The sequence below is a fragment of the Aythya ferina genome (genome assembly GCF_964211825.1).
Source record: "Aythya ferina genome assembly, chromosome: 15".
In the NCBI taxonomy this organism is placed as follows: domain Eukaryota; kingdom Metazoa; phylum Chordata; class Aves; order Anseriformes; family Anatidae; genus Aythya; species Aythya ferina.
Window position 1 is genome coordinate 1,258,104 of NC_140314.1, and position 22,539 is coordinate 1,280,642.

A 22,539-nucleotide genomic window follows, 5' to 3' on the forward strand; every position below is an offset into this window, starting at 1 on the left:
ACCTTCTGAAATCCCTCTAACTGGAAGGTTAACTATAGATCACTTGAAAGACCTCCACCAGCAGGGATGTACTGGCTGCTTTAAGAGATCTGCGTTTCTCTCAGGGGAAGACCGTTTTTGACTCACCCAATGATGAGGGTTTCTTACTCGCAATAGTAAGTAGCCCCTTCTTTTCTCCTTCCAGAAATTCTTCTGTTTGAGTGACAATATAGCAGAAATTGGAAAAATAGAGTAAGAACTTTAAATAATTTTATTTTTAAAAATGTATTTACATGCCAAATCTGTACAATATGCAATTAAAAATCCATATACGATTTTAAAAAAATCATGTACACTATGGCTTTACACACCAACAGACTAGCTCTCAGAGTAGCCTGTCTGGCTTTGCAAGGGTACAATGATGCATTCTTTCATAGACCAGTACATAAGGCTACTCGTCCAGAATACAAAATAATAATATAAAAAAAAAAAAAAAAGAAAATACTGCAGTACCATGCCTTAGGAGAAGTAAAGTAGTGAGGTTAAAGGCATGAAAGTGTTTGACTGGTAGTAAATGCACGCCAGAATGCCTTAGGTTTGGTATTCTTATTTTGTTTTAAATGCATATGATTAATTTAAGTAGTCTCTTACGAGACCCTATTTACTTGTTTCACTTTCTGAATCTTTTTAAATTTAAACACCAGAACGCTACTGTCCTGTGGTCAGAGGTAAATGCTTCGCAAAGGCTCTTCCTTTATTTGAGGCAGCTGTACAAAACACTGAGACCGTCAAACGTGGCATATTGGTCGCCTCCACAGTATACCCATGCAGAGGTTTTTAACTACTAATTGCCATTTTAAACAAAATAGCTCAGGCCTGTATCATCCTGTTAAGACACTTACCTATAGAGGCCTTCCCTCCCTTGCTCTCTGAACAACTGTAATGGCAAACTTAGAATTGATCAAATTCCCCAACCTGGAGAAAAATAATTAGTTTTACATTAACATCGGTCAGTAGCTGCACATTGATGGTTACACAATCACAGTCTGGACTTCCACCTCCCCCTCCTGGGAGGCAATCACAAACTCTCCCGCGTGTTCCATTATTTCAATGTCCTCTGACGCCACCATGGTCACTGTCGCTTCTTCTGTCTCGATGCTACCCTCTGTAGTCAGCACTGCTCCTTCTCCGATGGCAGAAGCCAGCGTCATGGCCACCTGCTCCGTCAGGCTTTCAGGGGTCGCAATGGTGATGGTGTCTGCAGCATCCGTGGTTACTTCGGAGTTCTCTGCCACGGTGACGTTCTGCACAATGATCTGGTGACCAGAGTTTGCTTGATTTACTATTTGTTGTACAACTTTCATAATGTGGCTGTCGACCTACATGATGAGAAAAGAGGCCAAGTTATTTCTCGATGTGTTGCACTCTGTTAGAAGTACATACAATTATAACCATAATCACTGCGCGATGACTAGCAGCGCAGTACTACAAGCAGCATTTAATTCCAGTTTCCTCCAGCTGTACTCTGAGGTTCTCATCAACCCAAGAAGAGCAGACTCTTAGAACAAGTTGCATCTCATGTCACTGAAGACATTTCTCCAGCGGGGTACTTTGTACAGCAAGTCAGATCACAGCAAAACCGTAACAACGCACGCCCAGTCATTCAGACTGGCTGACTACAACCGAAGAGTCTCTGACTGCAACCACCGTTGTTTCTAGCATTCACGAATTCCTTAGGAGGATGACTTTCCAAAAGCCAAAGCGTTGTACAATTCTATGTAGCCAGCAGCTCCATTTTCACATATTAAGCCCTCCAAGTTCCTAGCCACCATCACTCACAGGATATAGAGTTAGACAGAGCTTTGGTCAAACCCCGTACGACCACTGTTGCGTTTTATACAGACAGGTCTACAAAACTGCATCAGTTGGTAAATAAATTACTTGAAGTTGGGTTTATTTAGCATGGCTTTCAGACTCTAAAAGTAATTCATTTCACCTACAGAAAGGACCCAGAAAGAACAGTTTCAATGGCTGCTTTACCTCATGTCTTGTTCCCTCTATTATTTCAGTAGCTTCACTGGTCTCCATGTCTTCAGTAGCAGTCTTGAAAGACAAAATACAATGATTCCCTTTTTAGATTATTATGAAAAATCTTCTATTTCCGAGACACTAAGATCTTTTATAAAAGTCTTCCTGTTTCTCCTCCATGATGCAGTAACTACTCTAAAGACAAAAACTTAAAGTTTCCTCTAAACCCCACTATGAAGAGCTACTTCAGAGTAATGCAAAGTGCTCACAAACAACCAAAAGAGAACATCCTCTCTCAGCAGGACTCTGCCAACGGGCAGATTTTTTCTCCTGTTAGTAGCAGCCGCAATGTTTACTATGGCAGCACTACAGGCACTCAATAATGGGCTGTTATTCAGCACAGATGAGGGCTAGCTCCTTGTCACAAAGAGGAAGAAAATGAAATGCATCATTCATTGCTTTTGGCAGCCAGAGACGGTTAAAAAATGTTTATTTCAGACAAAAAAAAAAAAAAAAGCTATCTAAAAATGGGAGAAAAGAATAATTAAATGTTGAAAGTAAGCTGAAGCAAGGACAATAATCCTGAACAGTCAGAAGTTCTCTGTCTCGGCCTTCTGATTAACTATGGACAGTCTTACCCACATGCTCACTTTTGTGCCTTTGTTACATGCAGGACAACAAGGTTTTTTGCCCCATTTCTTACCTCAATAATGTATTCCTGAGTGTCTGCCACCACTGAAGAAAACTCTACCAAAACAGTATGAGGATCTTCAGAGATGACTGTTGCAGCTAAATTATCAGCCGACTGACTTTCCTCAGACACCATCACTTCCTCCACCTCTTTCAAAGCCAGGAGGCAGCCACCTGATTGGTATTCCAAAAGTGAAGGAAAAAACACACATTATTTTCCAGAACCAACTCAAATATTGGAGTAGCTGACAAGTACTCTGCAGCACTAATGAGACCCCTTTAACAGGATACTGCTGACAAACGGCCAGCAGTCAGCATGCTCTAATCCTACCAAGCCAAATACAGACCTAGAAGAGGCCTCTGCTACATCAGACAGACCTGAGCCTTCAGCAGAGCAGCTGCCCAGTGCAATCTGAAGAAATACACAACTAAATTCAGATATGTAAAATCATACAGGATTTCAAAAGCCGTATGTGAAGAATATACAACAGATGTAAAACTTTTGGTTTGGCATGGTTTAAGCTGTGTATCTTTTCTGCTGGTGCACTGCCTTTCAGGATCTATTCAGGAAGCTTTATTGTAAGGATAACACAGGTTCACGGGACAATCTCAATGTATCATCATCACTACCCACAGAAGTTTGAGAATCCACATTTAAGAAGCAAAGGAGCAACAGTGGTCATTTTTTGGCCTAAACAAAGTACCGATCAACACAGACTGAAATATATACATAAATAAATCCCCGCATCCCCTCTTTTGATGCGACAGTGATGCAGATAAACAAATGACCTTGGATGAAGGTCATCAGAACCATCCTAAACATTTCACGCCGCCCTGAAAACTCACGATCATTCAGCCAAAATGCAGCCTGTCCAAAACAGATCCCAGAACACCAACATCCACCCCCACCGCAGCACAGAGCAGCTTTGCCATCTCACCTTTGGTCTTTAAGTGCCTGTTGAGAGTACCGTGCTCTGCAAACCCTCGCCCGCACTTGTAGCACTTGAAAGGCTTCTCCCCTGTGTGGTGGCGGATGTGGCGGACCAGCGAACCCTTTTCCCGAAAACCCCGACTGCAGTACTGACACACGTAAGGCTTATCCTCCAAATGCGTACGGAAGTGGACTTGCTGGGCATTCTGTGCAGAGAGAGAAGTAACAGAAGCTCAGTGACAAACTCAACCAAGCAGTACGTTAGCTTCCAATGTAAGAGACAGCATCTTTCAGGACTTGTTCTTATCAAAGATGCGTCAAAGACGTTTGCATTCCTATTACATAAAGTTTCCATACACAAAGGAACAGTTTCCTCATAAACGTGAGGGTTTTATTAAGACTGTCCCTCCTTTCCCCATTAATAAAAAAAGCATTTTCTGCTCTCGTAAAAGGCAGGTGAGCAGGCATTCATTCATTCAGTAGTGAAGCCTCCTAGCTTCTCCCAAACCCTAGCTCTGGCAGGGGAACTTTGAAGGCAACCCTGTTGTGCAAGGGAGACACACCTTTGTCTTGTACCGCTTGCCACACTTTGGACAGGAATATGGTCTCTCGTCAGAGTGCACCCTGCGATGCCCCTTCACATGTGCGATGGTCTTGTAGAGCTTGCCACACTCGCCACAGCGGAACCGCCGTTCGTTCACGTGCACTTCTTGGTGCTTTTTTAGCAGATAACCCTTTGTGAACTCTTTGCCACACTCCTCACACTTAAAAGGCTTGTAATCTAGAGAGAGAGCACATGGCAGATACAGGACAACCAAGAGCAGCAAAGCAGGAAAATCCTGCAGTCATTACCGAACCCAAGTGGTATTACTGCATTATGTATTATGTGTTACTGTGAACTGGCATTCCCTGTCACCACACAGTAAGAAAACCTGGCAATTTTACCCACCAGCAGTAGCTCAGGTTATCGTTATCTGGCTAATGAAAATGGTGCAGTTACTCGCTTGTGTCTTACAGGAAGCAAGGCTTGTCTTGGGACAGTTTGTAGCATACAGATCGTGGCTAACTGATGGCTAAAACAGATCAGAGGCCCTTCTCTGAACACAAGCCAAAGGCAGGAAAAAAAAGACAACATGCTGCTGACTGCACTGCCCTCTTCTGCACTTCAGCCCTTTCCAGAAAAGTATCTAGTACTGCCATAACAAAATTCTTTCAGAAATTTTAGTCCAGAAAAGAAGCAAAGTGATATTTTCAACGCAGAGCATGGGCTTTGTCTCATTCATAAGTGAATTCCACCCAGATGTTGATCTTGGGGCCTTTGGTGTCTTTCAAGGAAGCCTTTCAACACATATCACCTCACTGCTCTTTTAAATCGGCCCCTGCACAAAACTCTATTTCTGAGGATGCAATGCAGGTCCTGAAACATGGAGCCTGTTTTGCACTTCTTTTACGCTCTATTCTGGAACTTCACAAAAGTCAACTGCTCCAACCTTAGCATGCAAATGTGAAAAGCATCGACTGGATTTGCATGGCTGAAGGCCACGTAAAGACAAGGAACAGGCCACGTAAAGACAAGGAACGTGAGACAACAAAAAGTACACCACGTTCAAGATCATGGTAAGACACGGTGCATTTAGACAACGGCATATGCAGCAGAGCCTTACCTAAATGGCCTTTGATGTGTGTTTCGAGGGAAGTAGCTTCACTGAAGGCTTCATTACAGTGAGGGCAAACGTAATTCTTGTACCCATTTGTTCTTTCTGCATCTGTCTATTGGAAAGAAAAGAGTACAGCATATATGGCTTTTGTACTGGTACACACAGTAAGTATTACTACCTAAATTCCCAATTAAATGCTCCAGCTTTGACAAGGAAGATTTACATGTTAACAGAAGAGCGTGCGCTAACATACACACTCGCAACGAGCACAAAGACACGCTATAAAAATTGGCACAAAGACACAGGGACAGGGAGACCTGCACGGAGCACAATGTGCAGGGTGATCAGGCTAACACCACCGTAAACAACCAAGCGTAGGCACAGATTAAGAATCTATTTCGGAAGTACAAACGTACAGACTCTGCTTGTTCTATTTCAACACACTGTTCCGCACAGGGCTCCTCTTCTGCTTCCACCACTTCGTTTTCTAGTTCTTCTGCAGCCGGTACAGCAGGCTCGTCTGGCTTCTGCACTTCTTCCACAGCAACTCTCTCTATCACAATGCCAGAATTCCTCATGGCCTGCCTCAGCAGATTCTCGCTGTTTGGTTCCCCCTCACATGGCAGCTCCTCGGGATGTGGCTGCTGAAGGAATGAAGAGCCCAACAATTGCTACAGCAAATACACAGGCGGTTTTTTTTTTTCCCACACCAATATTGGTAAAACAGTAACTATTACCAAGGTGACTAATGCCATGATATCGGGCACCTAAGAAACTTTCATGAAGTACAATACTTCAAATACTTCTTTGCATAAAATACATGGTGGGTTTTCAAGAGAAGCAACACTCACATCTTGGTCCAGAGATTTTTCATCTACGACAGGAAGCTCCTGCATTTGGACATGGACTTCATGAAGCACATTGCCTTTTGCATCTGTCACTAGATGAATCACAGGCGAGGTCTCAATGGATTCACTCGCCATTGATGAAACAGTGTCTGCGTTTGAACTGCAGGAACCTTCAAGAACAGCAGCAGAATTAATCACCTGGTACACTGCCAATCCCTCTAAACATATGTCTTAGAACACGAGGTGCCTGTTAAAACCACCTTTGTACCAGATCCTGAAGCGTTCTTACAGTTGGTGCCTGACTATGTGCACTTTGGGTTAATTGTTTAGATTGATATAAAATTACTTTTTCCCATGCAAAATGTATGAATTGAATGCCATAGCATTATGTTTTTCCTCAAATGAAAAAGAATTTATAGTTTGAGTACCAGGAACACGCTCGGTTTGATCAGACACAAGGCAGGCATTTACAGCATCACTGACCTGCGGGCAAGTCATCTTTATTGACGACTATTTCTTTGTTCATGTTGAAGCGAATTTTTTCCGTGCAAGGCGTCAGAGATTTCAGGTGCCGAGTCAAAGCTCCCGATTCCCGGAAGCTTTTTCCACATTTCTTGCATTTGTAAGGTCTTTCATCTGGGAATAAGAATCAAAATACCTGTGTTAAGCTATCCACTGCCTGTTATTAAAGTTCTGTGCAATAGCCTTAGAGAAGAATGCGTTCAGCTCCTTACAGCAGGGAAATTATGCTTATCCCACAACCCCGCACCACCTTGCAGCACCACAGACATCAGGGAGCTCAAGAGCTCAGCAGATGATGGAAAGTAGCAAAAAATTCTGCTCTAAAGTATGCTGGATAATGACACACAGCGAGCTGGAGCAGTAAGGAACAATTTGGATACTCTTACCAGTGTGGCGCCGATGGTGTCGAATCAGAGACCCCTTTGTCCTAAAGGAAGTTCCACAGAGTTTACATTCATAGTCCTTCCTGCTGCTGTGAGTGATCATGTGAGCTTTGAGGATGCTTGCCTAGGGTAAGAAATGTGTTTTAAAAGACGTTTCAAATGATAAAGGTTGTTATATTTCAACTATGCACTTTTTATCAAGGAAAAAAAGTTCCTTTACAACAGTAAAGTTCTAGTTTTAAAGTATAGCGTGCAGTAGAAAAGCGCATTGTTATTTTGAGACATCTTAGTGCAACAGCCAGCCTAAATATCGCTCTAATCTAACAGAGTGGAAGTCATACTTACTGTTTTAAACGTCTTCTGGCACATTTCACACACATATCGCCCCTCCTTGTTAACCAGAAGCTTAACCTTTATCAGTTCTGTGGAAATATCCTGCTCCTGATCATCAGGGTTGCTTTGCTCTTCAGCGACTTCCCCGTCAACATCACCATTTGGGTTTTCAAAAACGTGGTCTCCTGCAACGATGACTTCTTTTATGTGCCCACTACCTGGGAAAAGGACACAAAGACAGCTATGCTCTTTACAAAAGACGGCTTTACGTGACTAGATCAACTTACTCCTTCAGCATTTCAAGTGGTAGGAAGGAGAAATGGGTGCTTTAACCCTGGAATGCTGATCTTTATAAAGCTCTTGTTGTTATAGCATTAATGATACAACGGGTATTTCTGCAATGAAAGTTTAAATCTAGTTTGTGTCCCCACAAAGCTGGCCTAGGGATGCCTCTTGCCTCGTTACGATAATGCTCAGTCCCAAGCATGCAGCACAGAAACGTCATTCACCCAGCCACAACACAGATCAGGCAGCAGAGGATGCAGGACAAGTGACCAGGTTCCTGACAGCAGGGACGTAAAGGCAAGCACTCCGTGAAGCTCACCTCCTATCTGGAGCTCACCTACTATCGCTGACGCATTCCCGATCTCATCTGCTATAGAAGACGCCTCAACAACAATGTGGGCAACCGTTATGGACTCCTCGACCGAGGGCACAACCTGCCGTGACAGAAAACATTGTAGCAGGAAATTTTTATTAGTTTTATTGCTTTTGAAGGCGTAGCACTGCGTTCTACCCCCCCCCAGCCCCTCAGACCCTTCCACCCCCCCCCCCATCACCTTCTGTGCCTCCTGCGGGAGGAGCGGCGGCGCGGGGGGCTCGGGGGCTCTCTGGCAGCCCTTCTGCAGCTTGTGCTGGACGAACTCCTCCAGGGACGTGAACTCCGCCTGGCAGCGGCCGCACCGGTGCACGTCGGCCTCATCTGCAAGGGGAAACGGGCCCGGCACCGGGCGGGGGGGTCCTGGGGGCTGCCCGGGGGGCACGGCCGGTACCCAGCACGGCACCGGGGCGCTGGCACAAGCCCAGGGGACCCCAGCACCCCAAGCCTCCAGCCCTCAGCCCCCTCCCGGTGCCCGCTACCGGCCCCACCGCCGCCCCCCTCCGCCCCCCCGGGCCCTCCCGGCGCCCCCCGGCCCCGCCGCGGCTCCGGTACCTTCCTCGGCGAAGGGCGCGGGGAGGCCGAGGAAGGCGGCGGGCCCAGCGGGGCAGGAGCCCGGTGCCGGTGCCGCCGCCGCCGCCCCCCGCCGCTCCCCGCCCGCGGCTGCCGTAAGCGCCGCCGGCCCCGCGCCCGCCGCCGTCGCGGCCTCCATGTCGCAACGCGCCGCACGGCCAAGATGGCGGCTTTACGGCCGTGTCGTCATAACAACGGGCCGCGGGCCGGCCGCCAGCAGGGGCTCGGCGGGGAACGGCGCCCGGCGCGGGGGTTCCGCGCTGAGGAGGTTCCGGTGGGGAGGGGGGGCAGGGGGGTGCTGGCGGCTGAGGGCTGCGCCCCCCCCCCGTGTTTCAGCGCCGCTCCCCCCTCCCGAGCGGGCTCCGGATGCGGCGCGCGGGCCGCCCAATGGCCGGCGGAGCCCTCTGCCTCCCAGCCAATAGCAGCGCGCCCTGCTCGGCTGAGCGACCAATAGCAGCGCGACCCCCCCGAGCGCCAGGCGTCGGCGGATCGCGCGGCGCCCAACGGGGAGCCGAGCGCGGGGCGGCGCGGGCCAATGAGCGCGCGGGGGCGGCGGCGTGGCCCAATGGGGGCGGGCGGCTGCGAGCCGTGAAGCCATGGCGGAGCACCGGGAGCAAGGGCAGGAGCCGGGCGGGCGGCGGCGGTGCCGGCGGCTGGAGGGCGAGGCGGCGCGCTCCGTGCTGGGGGCGGCGGACACGCTGCTGTTCGACTGCGACGGCGTGCTGTGGCGGGGCGAGGCGGCGCTGGGCGGCGCGGCGGCGGCGCTGTGCCGGCTGTCGGCGGCGGGCAAGCGGCTGTGCTACGTGACCAACAACAGCAGCCGCACGCGGCAGGCCTACTGCGACAAGCTGCGGCGCCTCGGCTTCCCCCCCGCCGAGCCCCGGCACGTCTTCGGCTCGGCCCACTGCGCCGCCCGCTTCCTCCGCCAGGCGCTGCCGCCCGGCGCCGCCGCCTACGTGCTGGGGGGCCCCGCGCTGGCCGCCGAGCTGCGGGAGGCCGGGGTGCCCCACCTGCCGCCCGGCCCCGCCGCCCTGCCCGGCCCCGCGCCCGCCGACTGGGCCCGGGCGCCGCTGGAGCCGGCGGTGGGCGCCGTGCTGGTGGGCTTCGACGAGCACTTCAGCTACGCCAAGCTGTGCCAGGCGCTGCGCTACCTGCTGCGCGGCCCCGACTGCCTGCTCGTCGCCACCAACCGCGACCACCGCCTGCCGCTCGAGGGCGGCGCCGCCATCCCCGGTGCGAGATGGGGTGGGGGGTAACCGGGAGTACGGGGGGTGTCCGGGCCGGGGGAGGGGTGTTTAGGGTGGCCCCAGCCCCTCCAGCACCCGGTGGTCCCGTTTCTGGTTTCCCGACCCCCCCCGCAGCCTTCCCAGAGGCAGCAGAGCCGCCCCTTGTCCCCTGCCTCACCGCCCTTTGCTGTACTTTGCTCCCCTCTAATCTCACGTCAAACTGCATTCCTGCAGGAGGCTCTCGGGTTATTTGGGGTGTCCCGTCCCCAAAGCACTGCGGGGTTTTGTCTGGGTGCCGCCGCTCCCCTGCAGCCTCTAACGGGCGCTGTGGCTTCTCCCCGCAGGGACCGGCTGCCTGGTGAAGGCGGTGGAGACGGCGGCGGAGCGCGAGGCGTTCATCGTGGGGAAGCCCAACCGCTACATGTTCGACTGCGTGGCCAGCGAGTTCGACATCGACCCCGCGCGCACCATCATGGTGGGAGACCGGCTGGACACGGACATCCTGATGGGCAACACCTGCGGCCTCACCACCCTGCTCACCCTCACCGGGGTCACCACGCTGGAGGAGGTGAAGGGCCACGAGGAGAGCGACTGCCCCGCCAGGCAGAGCCTGGTCCCCGATTACTATGTCGATAGCATAGCCGACCTTCTCCCCGCTCTGGAGGATTAATAGAGCAGAACGCCGCTTTGGCAGCGGGCTCCCCGAGGGGGGCCCCAGTCAGTCACCTTGTGGCAGTAATGTACTCACTCTGATACCACCTGAAGCTAGCGATCCTTAGCCTTTTAACCTTTCTGTCCTCTCGATATGATTTTGTTTACATCTCGGTCTTTTAAAATGCACTTTGAAACAAGGAGGGCATTATGGCATCACACGAGTCTTGCGGGTTTGGGGCTTTTTTAATGATAAGTATCACGTACATCCAGGCGTTTGTGATGCTCCATGTCGTGTTGTCCTCTAGGCTGAGTTGAGAGAAGTAGAGCCAACTGATGTGAGGAAGAGAACCCGGCAATTTGCAGTGTGTCCTCTCCTGGGCAGGCTGCGGCTCAGTCTGGTTTATTCAGGGAAATGACTTTTGGAGTGTGTAGTAACTTAGCAGCTGTGTTTGGAAGCGATTGCAGGGGCTGACGGAATTAGTATTTGGCCTTTGATTGACTTTTTGGGATGGGGTCATGTTCAGCAGCACAGCCCACTGTAAGCGTGACGTCGGGTCGGAGGAGCTGTAAGCAGTCTCCTCGTGTGACCGCTACGAATTGCACTTGTGATGCAGGTTGGGGCGATTGGCTCACAAAACACAAAAATGTCTTCTGTATCCTGTGTTCGTCCCAGTGTTGGGTGTGTGTGTAAGGTACGTGTACGTACAAGAGCTCCCCCGATCCTAACTATATATCAGAATATATTTAAGGTATAAATCTAAGTATAGTATATGGTAATATATCTCCTTTCCCAGAAGGGGAAGGTAAGAGGAATGTACGTCACCGATCCCGGTAGTTTGAATTCTCATGAGCTTTTGCGTGCGGTGACGCAGAAAGCTTTTACCACATAGGACTGTCCCTCACTACTGCTGCTCCCCAGAAGTATCCGGATGGGTTAGACTCCACCTTGGTTCCTGTATTTCCCTGCTGCCTCAGCATCAATATAGCACCTGCCTCGGCTTTAGCTGTCGGGTGTGAGTCCAGACTCAGTCTGTAGAGGATGGATGTGGTACCCGCGTTACAACTCTACCAAAATAAACCTGAAGGAGTGCTGGCTGTGTGCGACAATAGCACGGGCTTCCTTTAAACATCTCATCTCAAGATCTTCCTTGTGTGTCTGGCCAGGCACCAGTTGCTTGCCTGAAGAAGAGTGCTTGCTTGCTCAGGTGATGATTTTAGCTAGATCTCTAGGTACGTTTTAGGTGTTGCGCAGCTCAGGCTATGGGATAGATTTTTATGCGGGCTGAATCAAAGGCCACAGCTCAAAGCTTTTGTATTACAGAATTAAGAAAAATATATATGCAAATAACACTTTTTTTTCTATAGATTCAACTATTGGTAGTTACCTTTAAGTGCTGCCCTTCCCTCATCTGCCAAAGTTCAGCTGAGTAGCTCTAGCCCTAGCGATGCCGTTTCCTTCCCCTCGGACACCAGAGACGCGTGCGCTCAGCACTGTGTTTGTACAGCGATAGCCACGGCTCGTTGTCTCTGTTACCACAGTGTTAGCTGGATCTTTCGTAACTCGGGGTTGTGTAAGGAAGCAAGAATAATCTCTTCCCTGTTCTTGTCTCCAGCTAGAAGGCTTACAGAAGTCACAAAAGACCTCTCCCTTTAGCTGGGTAACACGGAAATGGACGTTAAGGGTTTACTGCAGGTAGGGTCTGACTCAACGGTGTGTTCTTTAATCCACTTCCTGCCTCTGGTGCTTTTGATTTCACAATTTGTCAGGTACACCAGTCCATGCCAGGTGGGGCGTTCAGCCTCCTGCAGCAGCACGCTGTCCCCGCTGAGGACTGTGCACTGTTCAAGGCAACCGTTACCTCGATTCCCGTGTGCTGAAATGTGTTGGTGAGAGTGTCACTCGTGCTGCACAACCGTGTCAACTTCCCAACGGTTCTGAACCCACTACTTGAATTCACATTAAAGTTGCAAACCTGCTTTTCCCTTGCATTGTCTCATTTTGTGGTCTCTGTGCGTGCTTTGGTGCTGCTGTGCTTTGTGGAAATTCCGGGAGCTAAGGACACACTTCTGCGTGCCATCTGTACTCCTTCTGTAGAGTATTAGCAAAAGAAACAAAGCCAACCCTGGGCTACGTTTGTCAGATCTTCCCTTAATAGATGCCACATGGAGGCACTCTGCTGGGGTTTTCCTTGCCTCCGTGGGGTTGGTTATGTTTGGCTGGCGGGTCTCAAAAATACAAAAGCTGTGTCAGGGGCTCCTGGGCTGCCCAGGAGAAGTAAGTCTGGCCAGCTGGGAGCTCTGTTCCCCGTGGGGTATTTCTCCTCGAAGGAAATGGGTGTTAGCACGAGGGCAGCTGGAGCTGGGATGGGACTTTGCAGCTCAGATCTTTCCCCTGGGTCTGGATGAGGCAGGGTCTGGAGGTGGGACACGGGCACGGCCGCAGCCAAGGCTTGCGGTGCGCCAGCCCGCGGGATAAACAGCTGGCTTCGGCCCACGGAGCTCGGGCAGCACAAAGTTCGTGCTGAAATGTAGAAATAACCAATGACAAGGGCAGCCTGCCGCTGTTCCCTATTCATTTCGTCTCGTAATGAGACTTATTCGGTCCTGCTACTGGGGACTGCCAGCAGGGAGGCCCCGCACAAAGCCCTCAATTATGCTCCACCTGCGTGCCTCCGGTGGCTCGCCAGGTAAGCAGGAAGAGCGTTTTTTGTACCACTGACAGGATCCCTCTGCAGCCTCGGGTCCCCCCCTCCTTCCCCCTGCCCCTGCAGCTCTCAGGTTTCGCCCTCCTCGCGGGTCTGAGGCAGGAGCACCTGGCTGGGCGCTGCTTTGGCCGCAGGGACCACGTTCACGTTTTGCAGCTGCGTGCCCAAGCTTCTCGGGCACGTTCGGAGCCCAGGACCATGCACAGCCTGCGTGTGCTCCGGAGGCAGAGTTGCAGGAGCGAGGGCCTCATCTGAAGCGAGGATGGAGGGCGAGAGCAGCACCAGCAGCGCGGGCCCTGCGGTGAGTTCCCCTGCGCCCCAGGGATCACAGCAGAGCCCTCCCGCGGTGCCTGCCCGGGGCTGAGCTCCTGCAGCTCCCGTGGTGCTGGTGAGGTTGGTTCCTCACCTCTCCAGGGCCTAACACCGACTTCAGCCCCCTGTGAGGCAGCTGGGTCTGCCAGCGGGGTTTCCCTGCAGGTGCTGTGCTCACACGGTGTCGGATGCTGGGGTAACGGGGGAGCAGAGCTGCCCCACGAGTCGGTGTTTCTGTGTCTGTGCGCTCCTTTCCCACCGGGGGGATTTTGTTTGCTATCGGGGATCTTCCCGGCACAGTCGGGGCTGTCACATCTGACCGGGACTGATGGAATCGTTCCCGTAGCATCAGGGGGAGGCTGCAGAGCACTGAGGTCGATGGCTGATGGGGGCTCGAGGAGCCTGCTCGCTGTCTGCCTGCAGCGAGCCGAACCGCAGGAATTTATTGAGTTTCTTCGTGCCTCGGAGAACTGAAACATTATTTTTTTATGGCAAAGAAGTGTTCATTTTAACTCCCGTTCTTCCCTCGTTTTGCCTTGGCCCCCAGGACAGGAGGCTGGCAGCACCATTCCCGGGTCCATCCAGGACGTTCTGGATCATCCTGGCCGTTGCCTTGCTCCTTGCAGTCGTTGGCATCAGCACTGGGGGGATCCTTGGCTTCGGCCCCAGCTCTGCCCAGGTGAGGGGTGCAGGTTGGTGCAGGAGGGGTCCTGCCTTGGGGCGCGGGGCTGGGTTCAGCCCAGGCTGTGCTGCAGGCACCGAGCTGAGCAGCTGCTGCCTCGCTCAGCCCTGCCAGCAGCCCTGCCTGAAATTAGAGGAGCTGGAGAGCATTGTTTGTAAATATAGACCCGGGCTGGCATTTTGCTGCGCGGGCACGACCCTGCGAGCCCCCAGCTGGGCAGGCATTGAGCCCGGGCTGTGAGGCCGTGGTGGCCGGGGGGACCCAGCAGAGCTTCCCTGGTGCAGCACCGGGCAGGGGGGCTCGGGGACACCACGGTGCAGGACGTCCTGTCCCCCCCCCGGGGTCAGCAGGGTCCGGGTGGGGACACGGAGGTGCTGTGGGCGGCTGCTGGCCGGGGCTGCCCTCGCTGTGTGCCCAGGCCGGCTCGCAGGCGGTGCGGGTGATGCTGCAGGGGGAGCAGGACCCGCCGAGGAACCAGACGGCCCTGGTGGACGCGTCCAGGAGCACCGTGACTTACTACATCACCTCGCGCAGCAACCGCAGCGCCGTCGTGCTGTACGACAGCCAGAACGTGAGTGTGCCTGAGCAGGGAAAAAAAGCAACCTGCCCCTGCTCCCCGTCCCTCTGTGCCCCCAGTACCACACAGCCCCGGGGGGCACCCTGGGGACCAGCAGCCACAGCCTGCCCGGGATGCTCCCCGTGCTAAGCGAGGCGCAGCCGCGGTGGTTGCTGCACAGAGGAGACACGAGGCAGGGCCAGGGAGGGATGCCCACGGCTGGGCTCTCGAGGGAGCGTGCTGCCTGCTCTAACAGGGCACGTTTTATCTCCCAGGGCTACGTCTGCTACCGGCCCGCGGAGCAGCACGCCTGCTACCTGCGCAGGATGGAGCCCGGGGACCGTGAGAGCACGCGGGTGACTCTGAGCACGGCTGAGCTGAGAGTGAGCGATGGGCACGGCTGGGGGGTGCCTGGAGGGAAGGGGGGGCTGCGCTGACTGCCCTCTGCAGAGGGGCTGCCTTCTGGGCAATGCTGCTCCAGGCAGTGCTGCTTCGGTTCCTGCTCGGTGCTGGGCTCTGAGCGACTCTGGGAGCACGCAGACAGCTCCTGGTTTTGTTGAGAGCCTGCCTGCTGTGAGAAAGAGCAGAGCTGCAGGTCGGGAAGGGGCTCCGTCCCACAGAGGCAAACAGCAGGGCTTTCAGAGAGCCCAGTCCCGCTGTATTCTGTTACCTGCTCAAAATTCTGGGGAACAGAGAACAAAGAGGGGTCTGTGAGCAGCTCGCAGGAGGTGAGTCACGTACCCAGCCCCTCTGAACGAAACAGTAACGGGTGCAGGGGGGGTGTTCTGTTTCAGCAGCCAGCTGCCTGCTTTGGTTGTGCCCTGCCGGCTGCTCCCCCCTTCAAGGGGCTGCCGGGGTCCCCCTGATCCCTGCTGGATGCCACCCAGCAGGGGTGTGAGGAGCCCTGGCTCCCCAGGAGATGCAAGCTCCTGCCAGGCTCTGGGGCTCCTTCATGAAAGCTCCCCAGCTTCCACTGACCAAAAGCATCTCCAGGGGGGCTCTTTTGGGTGTCTTGGATGTGCGAGCAGGGCTGGGGCTGAAGGCAGGGAGGGAGGCACAAGGTGCCCCAGGGGAATTAACGGGACTCTTTCCTCCAGGGCGAGCTGCTGCTGCAGCAGAATAACCAGACCAAGTACTACCGCGAGTTCCTGGGCATCCTGGCGGGGCAACAAGTGGACCCCAGCGGCCTGGGGGAGGCCATCCAAGCCCTGTGCGAGCAGACACCCATCTTCTGGGTGAGGAGAGCAGGGGGTAAGTTGCATTCAGAATCAGGCCCTTGTTCAGGGATCGCTGCCCTGCTGGCGCCTGAGGAGCTCTCCTTCTGGTCATACCCCAGCTTTAATGAGAGTGGTCATTCCCTCAGGCGTTCTCTTTCTCTGGCTCCCTGGGGACTTAGCTGCAGGTCTGCAGACACATCCCTCACCTCCTTTCTGTCCTCGCTCATTTGGCAGGTCCGGGGAAGCAGCGGCTGATCTACCTGTGCATTGACATCTGTTTTCCAAGCAACATCTGCGTGTCTATCTGCTTCTATTACCTCCCCGAGTAAGTCCCGCAGCCGCGGCTGCCCTCTCGCTGCTCTACATACTTGAACTGGATTCCTGAAAAGCCTCTGCTTTCAACAAGGTAACATCCACATCGCCCGAGGGCTGCCTGCTGCTCTCACGCTGCAGTTCAGGAGAGTTTAGGAAAATAACAGGACTCTGCTCAGCACCGGCGGTACAGATGCTTTATTGCAGCTCTGCTTCAGGGCTGCATCGAGTACGTAGCTACTAGGAGACCTAGACAGGAACCACGGGGAGTAGCTCGTGTTTGCTGGCCACGCGCCCTGCTCGACACGAGGTTATTAAACTTGTCGGGGGTGGCTGGTTTCATAACAGCACAGCGCTCCAAGTCAGGCTGTGAAATACACTTGGAATAAAGGGGTTGCAAAACAAGAAAACGGTGACTTTTCCTCTGTGCAGCCGACTCCCGTTAGGCTGATTTTTTTTCCACTTTGGGGTACAAAACCATCACGGGGCTGTTGGCAGCAGCCTCCGCAGGGATGCCTCCAGCTGCTCTGTGCCCAGCTGCCCTCTGTGGCCCCGTGCCTCCCCTTCCCTTTTGTCCAAGTGGCCTCCCTGCGAGGCCGAAGCTGAAGCCTGGTCTCGCTCCAGGCAGATGCTGCCCCTGCAGCAAGCCCTCTCCCTCCAAGGGGACAGCACTGAGTGCCTGTCTCATGCTCCAGGGAGGGTGCTGGCTGTTTTAAGACAAGGGAAAACAAGCAGAGGTCCTTCCTTTCCCCCACGTCACCGTTATCCCAACACGCTGTCGTTGAAGGCGAGGCAGACGACTGCTTTCTGGTGGCCGCTGTATTCCCTCTTGATCTCTCCTGTCTCCACGCACCAAAGTCTGGCCAAGTTATCAGAGGAGGCTGCAACAGAAGGGAAAAAGAGAAGGAGGAGATATGGTGTTGCCCTTCAAACTTTTTTTTTTTTATTAGAAGAAAGGTTGTCCTCTTGCTTCATTCAACAGTTCTGAGTGCTGTTGATGATAGGCAAGGGAGCTGTGCAGAACAAGACACTCGGGGCATTTTGGTATTAGTTGGGATATTCAGCTCATCACAGAGAAGTTACTGTGCAAATTACATATCTTTTAAATGGGCTATCATGCTGCAAGTACTGCAGGCAGCATTGCTAGCAGGCAAAATAAACTGCATGCATGAGGATCACCTGTCCATTTTAAACAGGAGGCAACAGCTGCCCTAGTACAGCACAGGCTGAAAGCTGGAGGGATTTTGTGCACTGTGCGGTGGGCAGGAGGCTGAGGACTCTACCAGAAGAGTTTTCTGTCCTCACACACACATCGGGGTTTGGCAGTGTCTCCCCTAGAGAACCTCAGTCCTGTGTCAGTGCCTGGCCCCATGGGCAGCGAGCTGTCGGTGTCCCACCTGTGACAATGTACTGGGAGTCCCCGGAGAAGGCACAGTCCCACATCCAGCCACGAGAGGTTTCCCCTGGGTTATTGCTCTTAATGCTCAGCTCTGTCATCAGAGAGAAATTTGAAGTCCTCCAGATCTTACACGTCTGGTCTGCAGAACACGTAGCCAAGAGCCTGCAACGAGACACGCACGGGTAAGCCAGTTAGTCACCGTGTGCCTAAAGCCTCTCATTAGTACGGTCTGGAACAGTAATAAAGCAGAGAGCTGCGCTCTTTGTAATCAGATTTTTTTTTTGGCCTTGTATTTTCTGCCTTCTGAGTTCAAACTGGTGAAGGAGCACACCAAGTTCCCCGCTTGCTCCTGGAGATCAGCAAGTGGAGCCCAGCGCCTGGCTGGGAACCCACAGAACACTGCGGGACCACGGGGACACCCCTGGGACACCCCTGGGACACCTCTGGGACACCCGGACCACCGCCCCCACCCCATTCCTCCCGGGGCCCTGCAGCACGGAGCCCAGAGCCAGGGGCACGGCTGCTCCCGTCGGGGCCAGCAGCCACTCACGTGGAGTCGGGGCTGAACTTGCACTGCAGGGCGTAGCGGTTGTGCGCCGGGATCTTGGTCTTGGGGATCAGCTGGGTCACCTCCTCCCCGATGCCACCCGTCAGGTTCCACACGTAGCAGTTTCCCTGCAGGGAGAGGGGGGGGGTCTGTGGCCGGGCTGGTGGCCCCCACCTGAAAGCATCCTGGGCTCCCTGCGCCCCACCACAGCGTAGGAAAACTCCACGGGATGTGGGAACGGGGAGCTCTGCCCACGCGAGGATGTCCCAGGCGGAGCAGCCCAACCGTACATCGCACCCCACGGCCGAGGCTGTCGGAGCTCACCGAGCTGTTGACGGCCGCCATGTAGCTGGCGTCGGGGTCGATGTGCACCGAGTTCACTGAAACTTCGGGCTCTGGAATCAGCTGCTCGTTGTGGTCGGTTTTCAGGTCCCAGATGTGAATGGCACCGCTCTGATCGCCCACAATCAGCTCGGCCTGCAAGGAAACAGCAACCTCTGGGAAATCCCCCCAAAAGAGCAGCCCCAGAGCACGTCCCTGCAGCACCAGCCGGAGCCTTGCTCTGGTTTTAAGCATCGGGGTCCTCCTCTGCCTGACCATTCCCAGCACAGAGCTGGGCCTCTGCTCACCACCGGGAATGGTTTCGGAGCCCCAGCTCCCAGGCAGACAGCAGCCTGCTGATCGCCCTGAGCACCGAGAACAGGCCAGGCATCAATCTCACGCTACGCTCTGCAAAAAGGCTGTTTACCTTTGCAGAAGTGTTTGCTAATCTTATAAACCCCAGAACAGGCAGCAGGTGCCTAATTTGCAGCGCTGTTGTTCAGCCGCTGCTCCAAACAACATCCACAGAGGCCAAATGACTTTCAGCACGTCTGAGAAGCGGGCATGAGGATGCAGGTTGGCCAGAGAACAACTGGAGCACTCAAGAGCGTGCAGACACCTGAAAAACATGAGCCTAAATAGGTTTTTCTCTCTCTCCCCTTCTCCGAGAGGGTAAGGACAGGAGCCAGCCGAAGGGCAGGAGTTCTGGCTCCGATCCCCGCTCAGCCCAGCAGACAATGCTGGCAGCTCTCCATTCAAACCGGGGCTTTTATCGACAGACTCGCACTGCCCATGATTTTAGCAGAATCCCTAGAGGAGATCAGGTCATCAGGCACAGATGATCCCGTACCCATGAGCAACGGCCTGTTTCTGGTGAAGACAATCCTCCCTCGATATATTTAGCTGACTGTGCAGTGCAGAGGCGTCTTCTGGACGCCGCAGCCCTCAGCCCACCCTTAGCAGGTGCGAGTACAACTGCTATGCTGAAGCCATCACGGCTTTACCCAGGCTGCGAGAAATCCCTCTGAGAACTGAGCCAGCAGCGCTGCAGCGAGGAATGGCACAGAGTGGTGAAGCTGCCTGAATAAACACCGCCACCTCTGGGCTAATTAACTCTGGCCTGCTCGCAAACCAACGCTCCTCCTGCAACTCAGCAGCATCATGGTCAGGGATTAGTTCACGTTTATCATCTCCGTACAGCATTTGTTTCACTGCAATACGTTCTCACAGCACTATGGGAGCATCTGCAGCATTTGGGTGAAGTCTGGTCCAAATAACCAGCATCAAATTCAGCATTTGCAAAACTGAACCCTTGCAAAATCAAAAGCAAAGAAACATTTCTGTTACTGGTCTTTTTAAAAAGATCTGCTCTCGAGACACACAAACCTCGCACTGCAACATCTGCAACTCCAACCCTGCAGCCCTGTGCATGCAGAACGGACTGGACGTGCTGCTAACACTGCACTGAGAGGCACCGATTCTCCCTGCCATCTCCTCCAACACATCACACTCCTTGTTAGCTTTGTTTCCTCAGCCCAAGCAATCCCCGTGGCAGCTTTTGAACCAACCGGTGGCTCCCCAGCAAATCCAACAGGAGTCACACAGGGAACTGGGGCTGTGAGCCTCTCTGCTTTTTCTTGCTGGCAGCGCTAACACTCCTGGTTTGACCCGTGGGGTGGTCCCCAAGGGGTGGGACGAGAGGCTGACAGCCACTGCGCTGCCTCAACAGCCAGCAATTAGCACAAAGCTCAGCAGAGGCACCCACACACAACCCACATCAGCCTGCAGCAGGTGCCAAACAAAACGGGTGCGAGCCCAGGATGTCCACTCGCCCACAGCCCCTCTTGGGGGGTGTTTGCTTCCCTGCGCAAGGCAGCGGCAGGGACTCTGCCTGCACCACGAGGCTGTCCTCGCACCAACCCCAGCCCTTGGGGCACGAAGCTGTCACTGCTGGTCCCGCAGTGCCACCAGCACCCCCCAGCCCCCAGGGGCTGAGCATTGGGGTGCCCACCGCCTCCTCCAGGAACAACAGCAGTGAGGGGCTAGGAGAGACAGAGCTGTGCGGCTCCAAACCTGTCTGCGTGTGGCTGTGAGCTAACGACCATCTCTGCATCACCTTGCTGAGAGCCTGCTCCCACCGACCTGCCCCACGCAGCCAGTGTCACGCGTGTTTTCACCCCGAGAACACACCTTGCTGCAGCTGCCAGCACAAAACTGCAGCCCCCCGGCTTCCCCAGGAGTGATGCTGGCAGCACGAGCTGGGAAGTCACAGAGATGACGCTCACCTGGTTGGGGTGCAGGCAGACACAGTTAATGGGGGCGTTCACCTGGAAGATCCGCTGGCACTGGAGGTTGCGGGACCTGCAAGGGAACGGCCTGGATGTGCCGGAGCTCCCCGGGGCACCCGCGTGGCCCCATACCGGGGGGGAGCGCGGCCTCCCCAGCCCCACCTGAGGTCCCAGATGCGCGCCATGCAGTCCTCCCCGCCCGTGTACATCCAGCGGCCGTCCTCGTGGAAGCCCACCGAGGTGATGTTCTTGCTCACGCCGTCGTAGTTGATGACGGGGTTGGGGTTGTTGGAGTTGAGGTCGTACATGCGGATGTGCTGGTAGCCTGCGGCACCGGGCGGCGCTCAGCGGGGCTGGGGGGGGGACAGGGACGGGGCCCCGCCACCGCCACCCAAACCCCGGGGCTCACCTGCGGCCGCGATCATGCTGCGGTCAGGAGTGATCTCCAGCGCGTTCACCTGCTGCGGTGCCGGTAAGGACGGGAACGGCACCGGGACCCCCCCCCCATGCACTGGGACCCCCCGGTAACAGCACCGGGACCCCACCATGTACCAGGACCCACCGGTAACGGCACCGGGACCCCCACCACGTACCCCGTCCCTCCTCTGTTCCCAGCACCGAGCCTTCCCCCGGACCCACCGGCTGCCCCCGGTAACAGCACCGAGCCCCCCCCATACCGGCCCACCCGGTAACGGCACCGGGACCCCCCCCCATGCACCGGGACCCCCTGGTAACAGCACAGGGACCCCACCACACACCAGGACCCCCGATTAACGGCACCGGGACCCCCCAGTAACAGCATCGGGACCCCACCACATACCAGGACCCACCGGTAACGGCACCGGGACCCCCCCCCATGCACCGGGACCCCCCGGTAACAACACCGAGACCCCCCCACACACCACGACCCCCGATTAACGGCACCGGGACCCCCCCACACACCCCATCCCTGCCCCGTTCCCAGCACCGGGACCCCCCTCACCCACCCCACCCACCCACCGGCTCCCCCCGGTGCCACCCCCGGTCCCCCCCCCCCCCTCCCGGTGCAGGATACGGAGTCCTGGTGCTGCACGGTGCGCGTGCAGATGCCGCTGTGCGCCTGCCAGAAGCGCACGGTGTGGTCGTACCCGGCGGTGGCCAGGATGACCGGGTCGCTGCCCACCGTGCCCTGCGCCGCGTTCATGGCCCCGCCGCCACCCCCCGGTCACCGGCACGCTGCCCGCCCCGCCGCGCCCCGCTCTGCGCATGCGCCGCGCGCCCCCCGCGCACGCACCCCGCGCCTCTCCCGCCCCGCTGTCGTCACGCGAGGGGCGTGGCCGTGCGCATGGAGGGGCGGGGCTAGAACGGGAGGGGGCGTGGTCTGCGCGGAGGGGGCGGGGCTGGGGAGGCGGCGGCACCGGGGGGGCACCGGGGGGGCACCGGGGGGGGCCGGGCGGGGGGCAGCGGGCACCGGGCAGCTCCCGGTGGGTGACAGCGCTCGGTGCGGGCGGGCCCTTTAAGGGCGGCGTTGGGGCGGGCTCGTGCCCGCGCCCGGTGCCGGTGAGGGTGGGCGGGGGGAGCGGGGGCTTCAGCGGAGCGGCACCGGCACCGGGACCGGCACCGGGCCGCCCCCGCCGCGCCGTGCCCGCGGGTCCCGGCTGTGTCAGGTGAGCGGGGCGCGCTCCCGGGGGGCTGCGGGCACGGCGCTGCGGCTGCCACCGCCACCGGGGAGCGACCG

General features: G+C 55.3%; 4 protein-coding genes across 6 annotated transcripts; 2 read left to right on the forward strand and 2 right to left on the reverse strand.

The window, feature by feature from the left end:
* Positions 1-227: 227 nt before the first annotated feature.
* Positions 228-8,886, reverse strand: E4F1 (E4F transcription factor 1). 3 transcript variants are annotated; one of them, XM_084537248.1, is made up of 14 exons: positions 8,586-8,886; positions 8,212-8,354; positions 7,977-8,091; positions 7,385-7,590; positions 7,043-7,163; positions 6,618-6,770; positions 6,138-6,304; positions 5,703-5,927; positions 5,293-5,398; positions 4,192-4,409; positions 3,636-3,834; positions 2,711-2,871; positions 2,020-2,082; positions 228-1,358 (listed from the first exon to the last, which is right to left on the reverse strand). In XM_084537248.1, exons 1-14 carry the CDS (start codon positions 8,740-8,742, stop codon positions 1,011-1,013), a joined length of 2,382 nt encoding a protein of 793 aa, XP_084393374.1. In that variant the 5' UTR covers positions 8,743-8,886; the 3' UTR covers positions 228-1,010. The 3 variants fall into 3 exon arrangements, with proteins under 3 accessions (XP_084393374.1, XP_084393373.1, XP_084393375.1); XM_084537247.1 differs by having other exon boundaries at positions 5,703-5,930; positions 8,586-8,884; XM_084537249.1 differs by having other exon boundaries at positions 5,703-5,930; positions 7,995-8,091; positions 8,586-8,883.
* A 294-nt stretch (positions 8,887-9,180) lies between these two features.
* On the forward strand, positions 9,181-12,470 carry PGP (phosphoglycolate phosphatase). Its single transcript, XM_084537252.1, has 2 exons — positions 9,181-9,836; positions 10,174-12,470. The coding sequence occupies exons 1-2, from the start codon at positions 9,200-9,202 to the stop codon at positions 10,497-10,499; spliced, it is 963 nt and encodes a 320-aa protein (XP_084393378.1). The 5' UTR covers positions 9,181-9,199; the 3' UTR covers positions 10,500-12,470.
* An 883-nt stretch (positions 12,471-13,353) lies between these two features.
* On the forward strand, positions 13,354-16,770 carry BRICD5 (BRICHOS domain containing 5). Its single transcript, XM_084537253.1, has 5 exons — positions 13,354-14,179; positions 14,634-14,753; positions 15,014-15,121; positions 15,836-15,989; positions 16,190-16,770. Exons 1-5 carry the CDS (start codon positions 13,886-13,888, stop codon positions 16,282-16,284), a joined length of 771 nt encoding a protein of 256 aa, XP_084393379.1. The 5' UTR covers positions 13,354-13,885; the 3' UTR covers positions 16,285-16,770.
* Positions 16,451-22,067, reverse strand: MLST8 (MTOR associated protein, LST8 homolog). The gene is made up of 8 exons (XM_084537251.1): positions 21,877-22,067; positions 21,232-21,283; positions 20,985-21,147; positions 20,820-20,895; positions 18,538-18,690; positions 18,217-18,341; positions 17,665-17,828; positions 16,451-17,148 (listed from the first exon to the last, which is right to left on the reverse strand). Exons 1-8 carry the CDS (start codon positions 22,003-22,005, stop codon positions 17,030-17,032), a joined length of 981 nt encoding a protein of 326 aa, XP_084393377.1. The 5' UTR covers positions 22,006-22,067; the 3' UTR covers positions 16,451-17,029.
* Positions 22,068-22,539: the final 472 nt, after the last annotated feature.

Coding starts and splice junctions, on each gene's coding strand:
- PGP (XM_084537252.1), top strand. CDS start 9,200: ATGGCGGAGCACCGGGAGCAAGGGCAGGAGCCGGGCGGGCGGCGGCGG. Junction 9,837..10,173: donor GGGCGGCGCCGCCATCCCCG/GTGCGAGATGGG, acceptor TTCTCCCCGCAG/GGACCGGCTGCCTGGTGAAG.
- E4F1 (XM_084537247.1), bottom strand. CDS start 8,742: ATGGAGGCCGCGACGGCGGCGGGCGCGGGGCCGGCGGCGCTTACGGCA. Junction 8,355..8,585: donor CGCGCCCTTCGCCGAGGAAG/GTACCGGAGCCG, acceptor TTCCCCTTGCAG/ATGAGGCCGACGTGCACCGG. Junction 6,771..7,042: donor ACACCATCGGCGCCACACTG/GTAAGAGTATCC, acceptor TCTTATTCCCAG/ATGAAAGACCTTACAAATGC.
- MLST8 (XM_084537251.1), bottom strand. CDS start 22,005: ATGAACGCGGCGCAGGGCACGGTGGGCAGCGACCCGGTCATCCTGGCC. Junction 21,284..21,876: donor CCGTGCAGCACCAGGACTCC/GTATCCTGCACC, acceptor CCGGCACCGCAG/CAGGTGAACGCGCTGGAGAT. Junction 17,149..17,664: donor CTCCCAGTACATTGTCACAG/GTGGGACACCGA, acceptor CTTCTGTTGCAG/CCTCCTCTGATAACTTGGCC.
- BRICD5 (XM_084537253.1), top strand. CDS start 13,886: ATGGGGGCTCGAGGAGCCTGCTCGCTGTCTGCCTGCAGCGAGCCGAAC. Junction 14,180..14,633: donor TCGGCCCCAGCTCTGCCCAG/GTGAGGGGTGCA, acceptor GTGATGCTGCAG/GGGGAGCAGGACCCGCCGAG. Junction 15,122..15,835: donor TGAGCACGGCTGAGCTGAGA/GTGAGCGATGGG, acceptor TCTTTCCTCCAG/GGCGAGCTGCTGCTGCAGCA.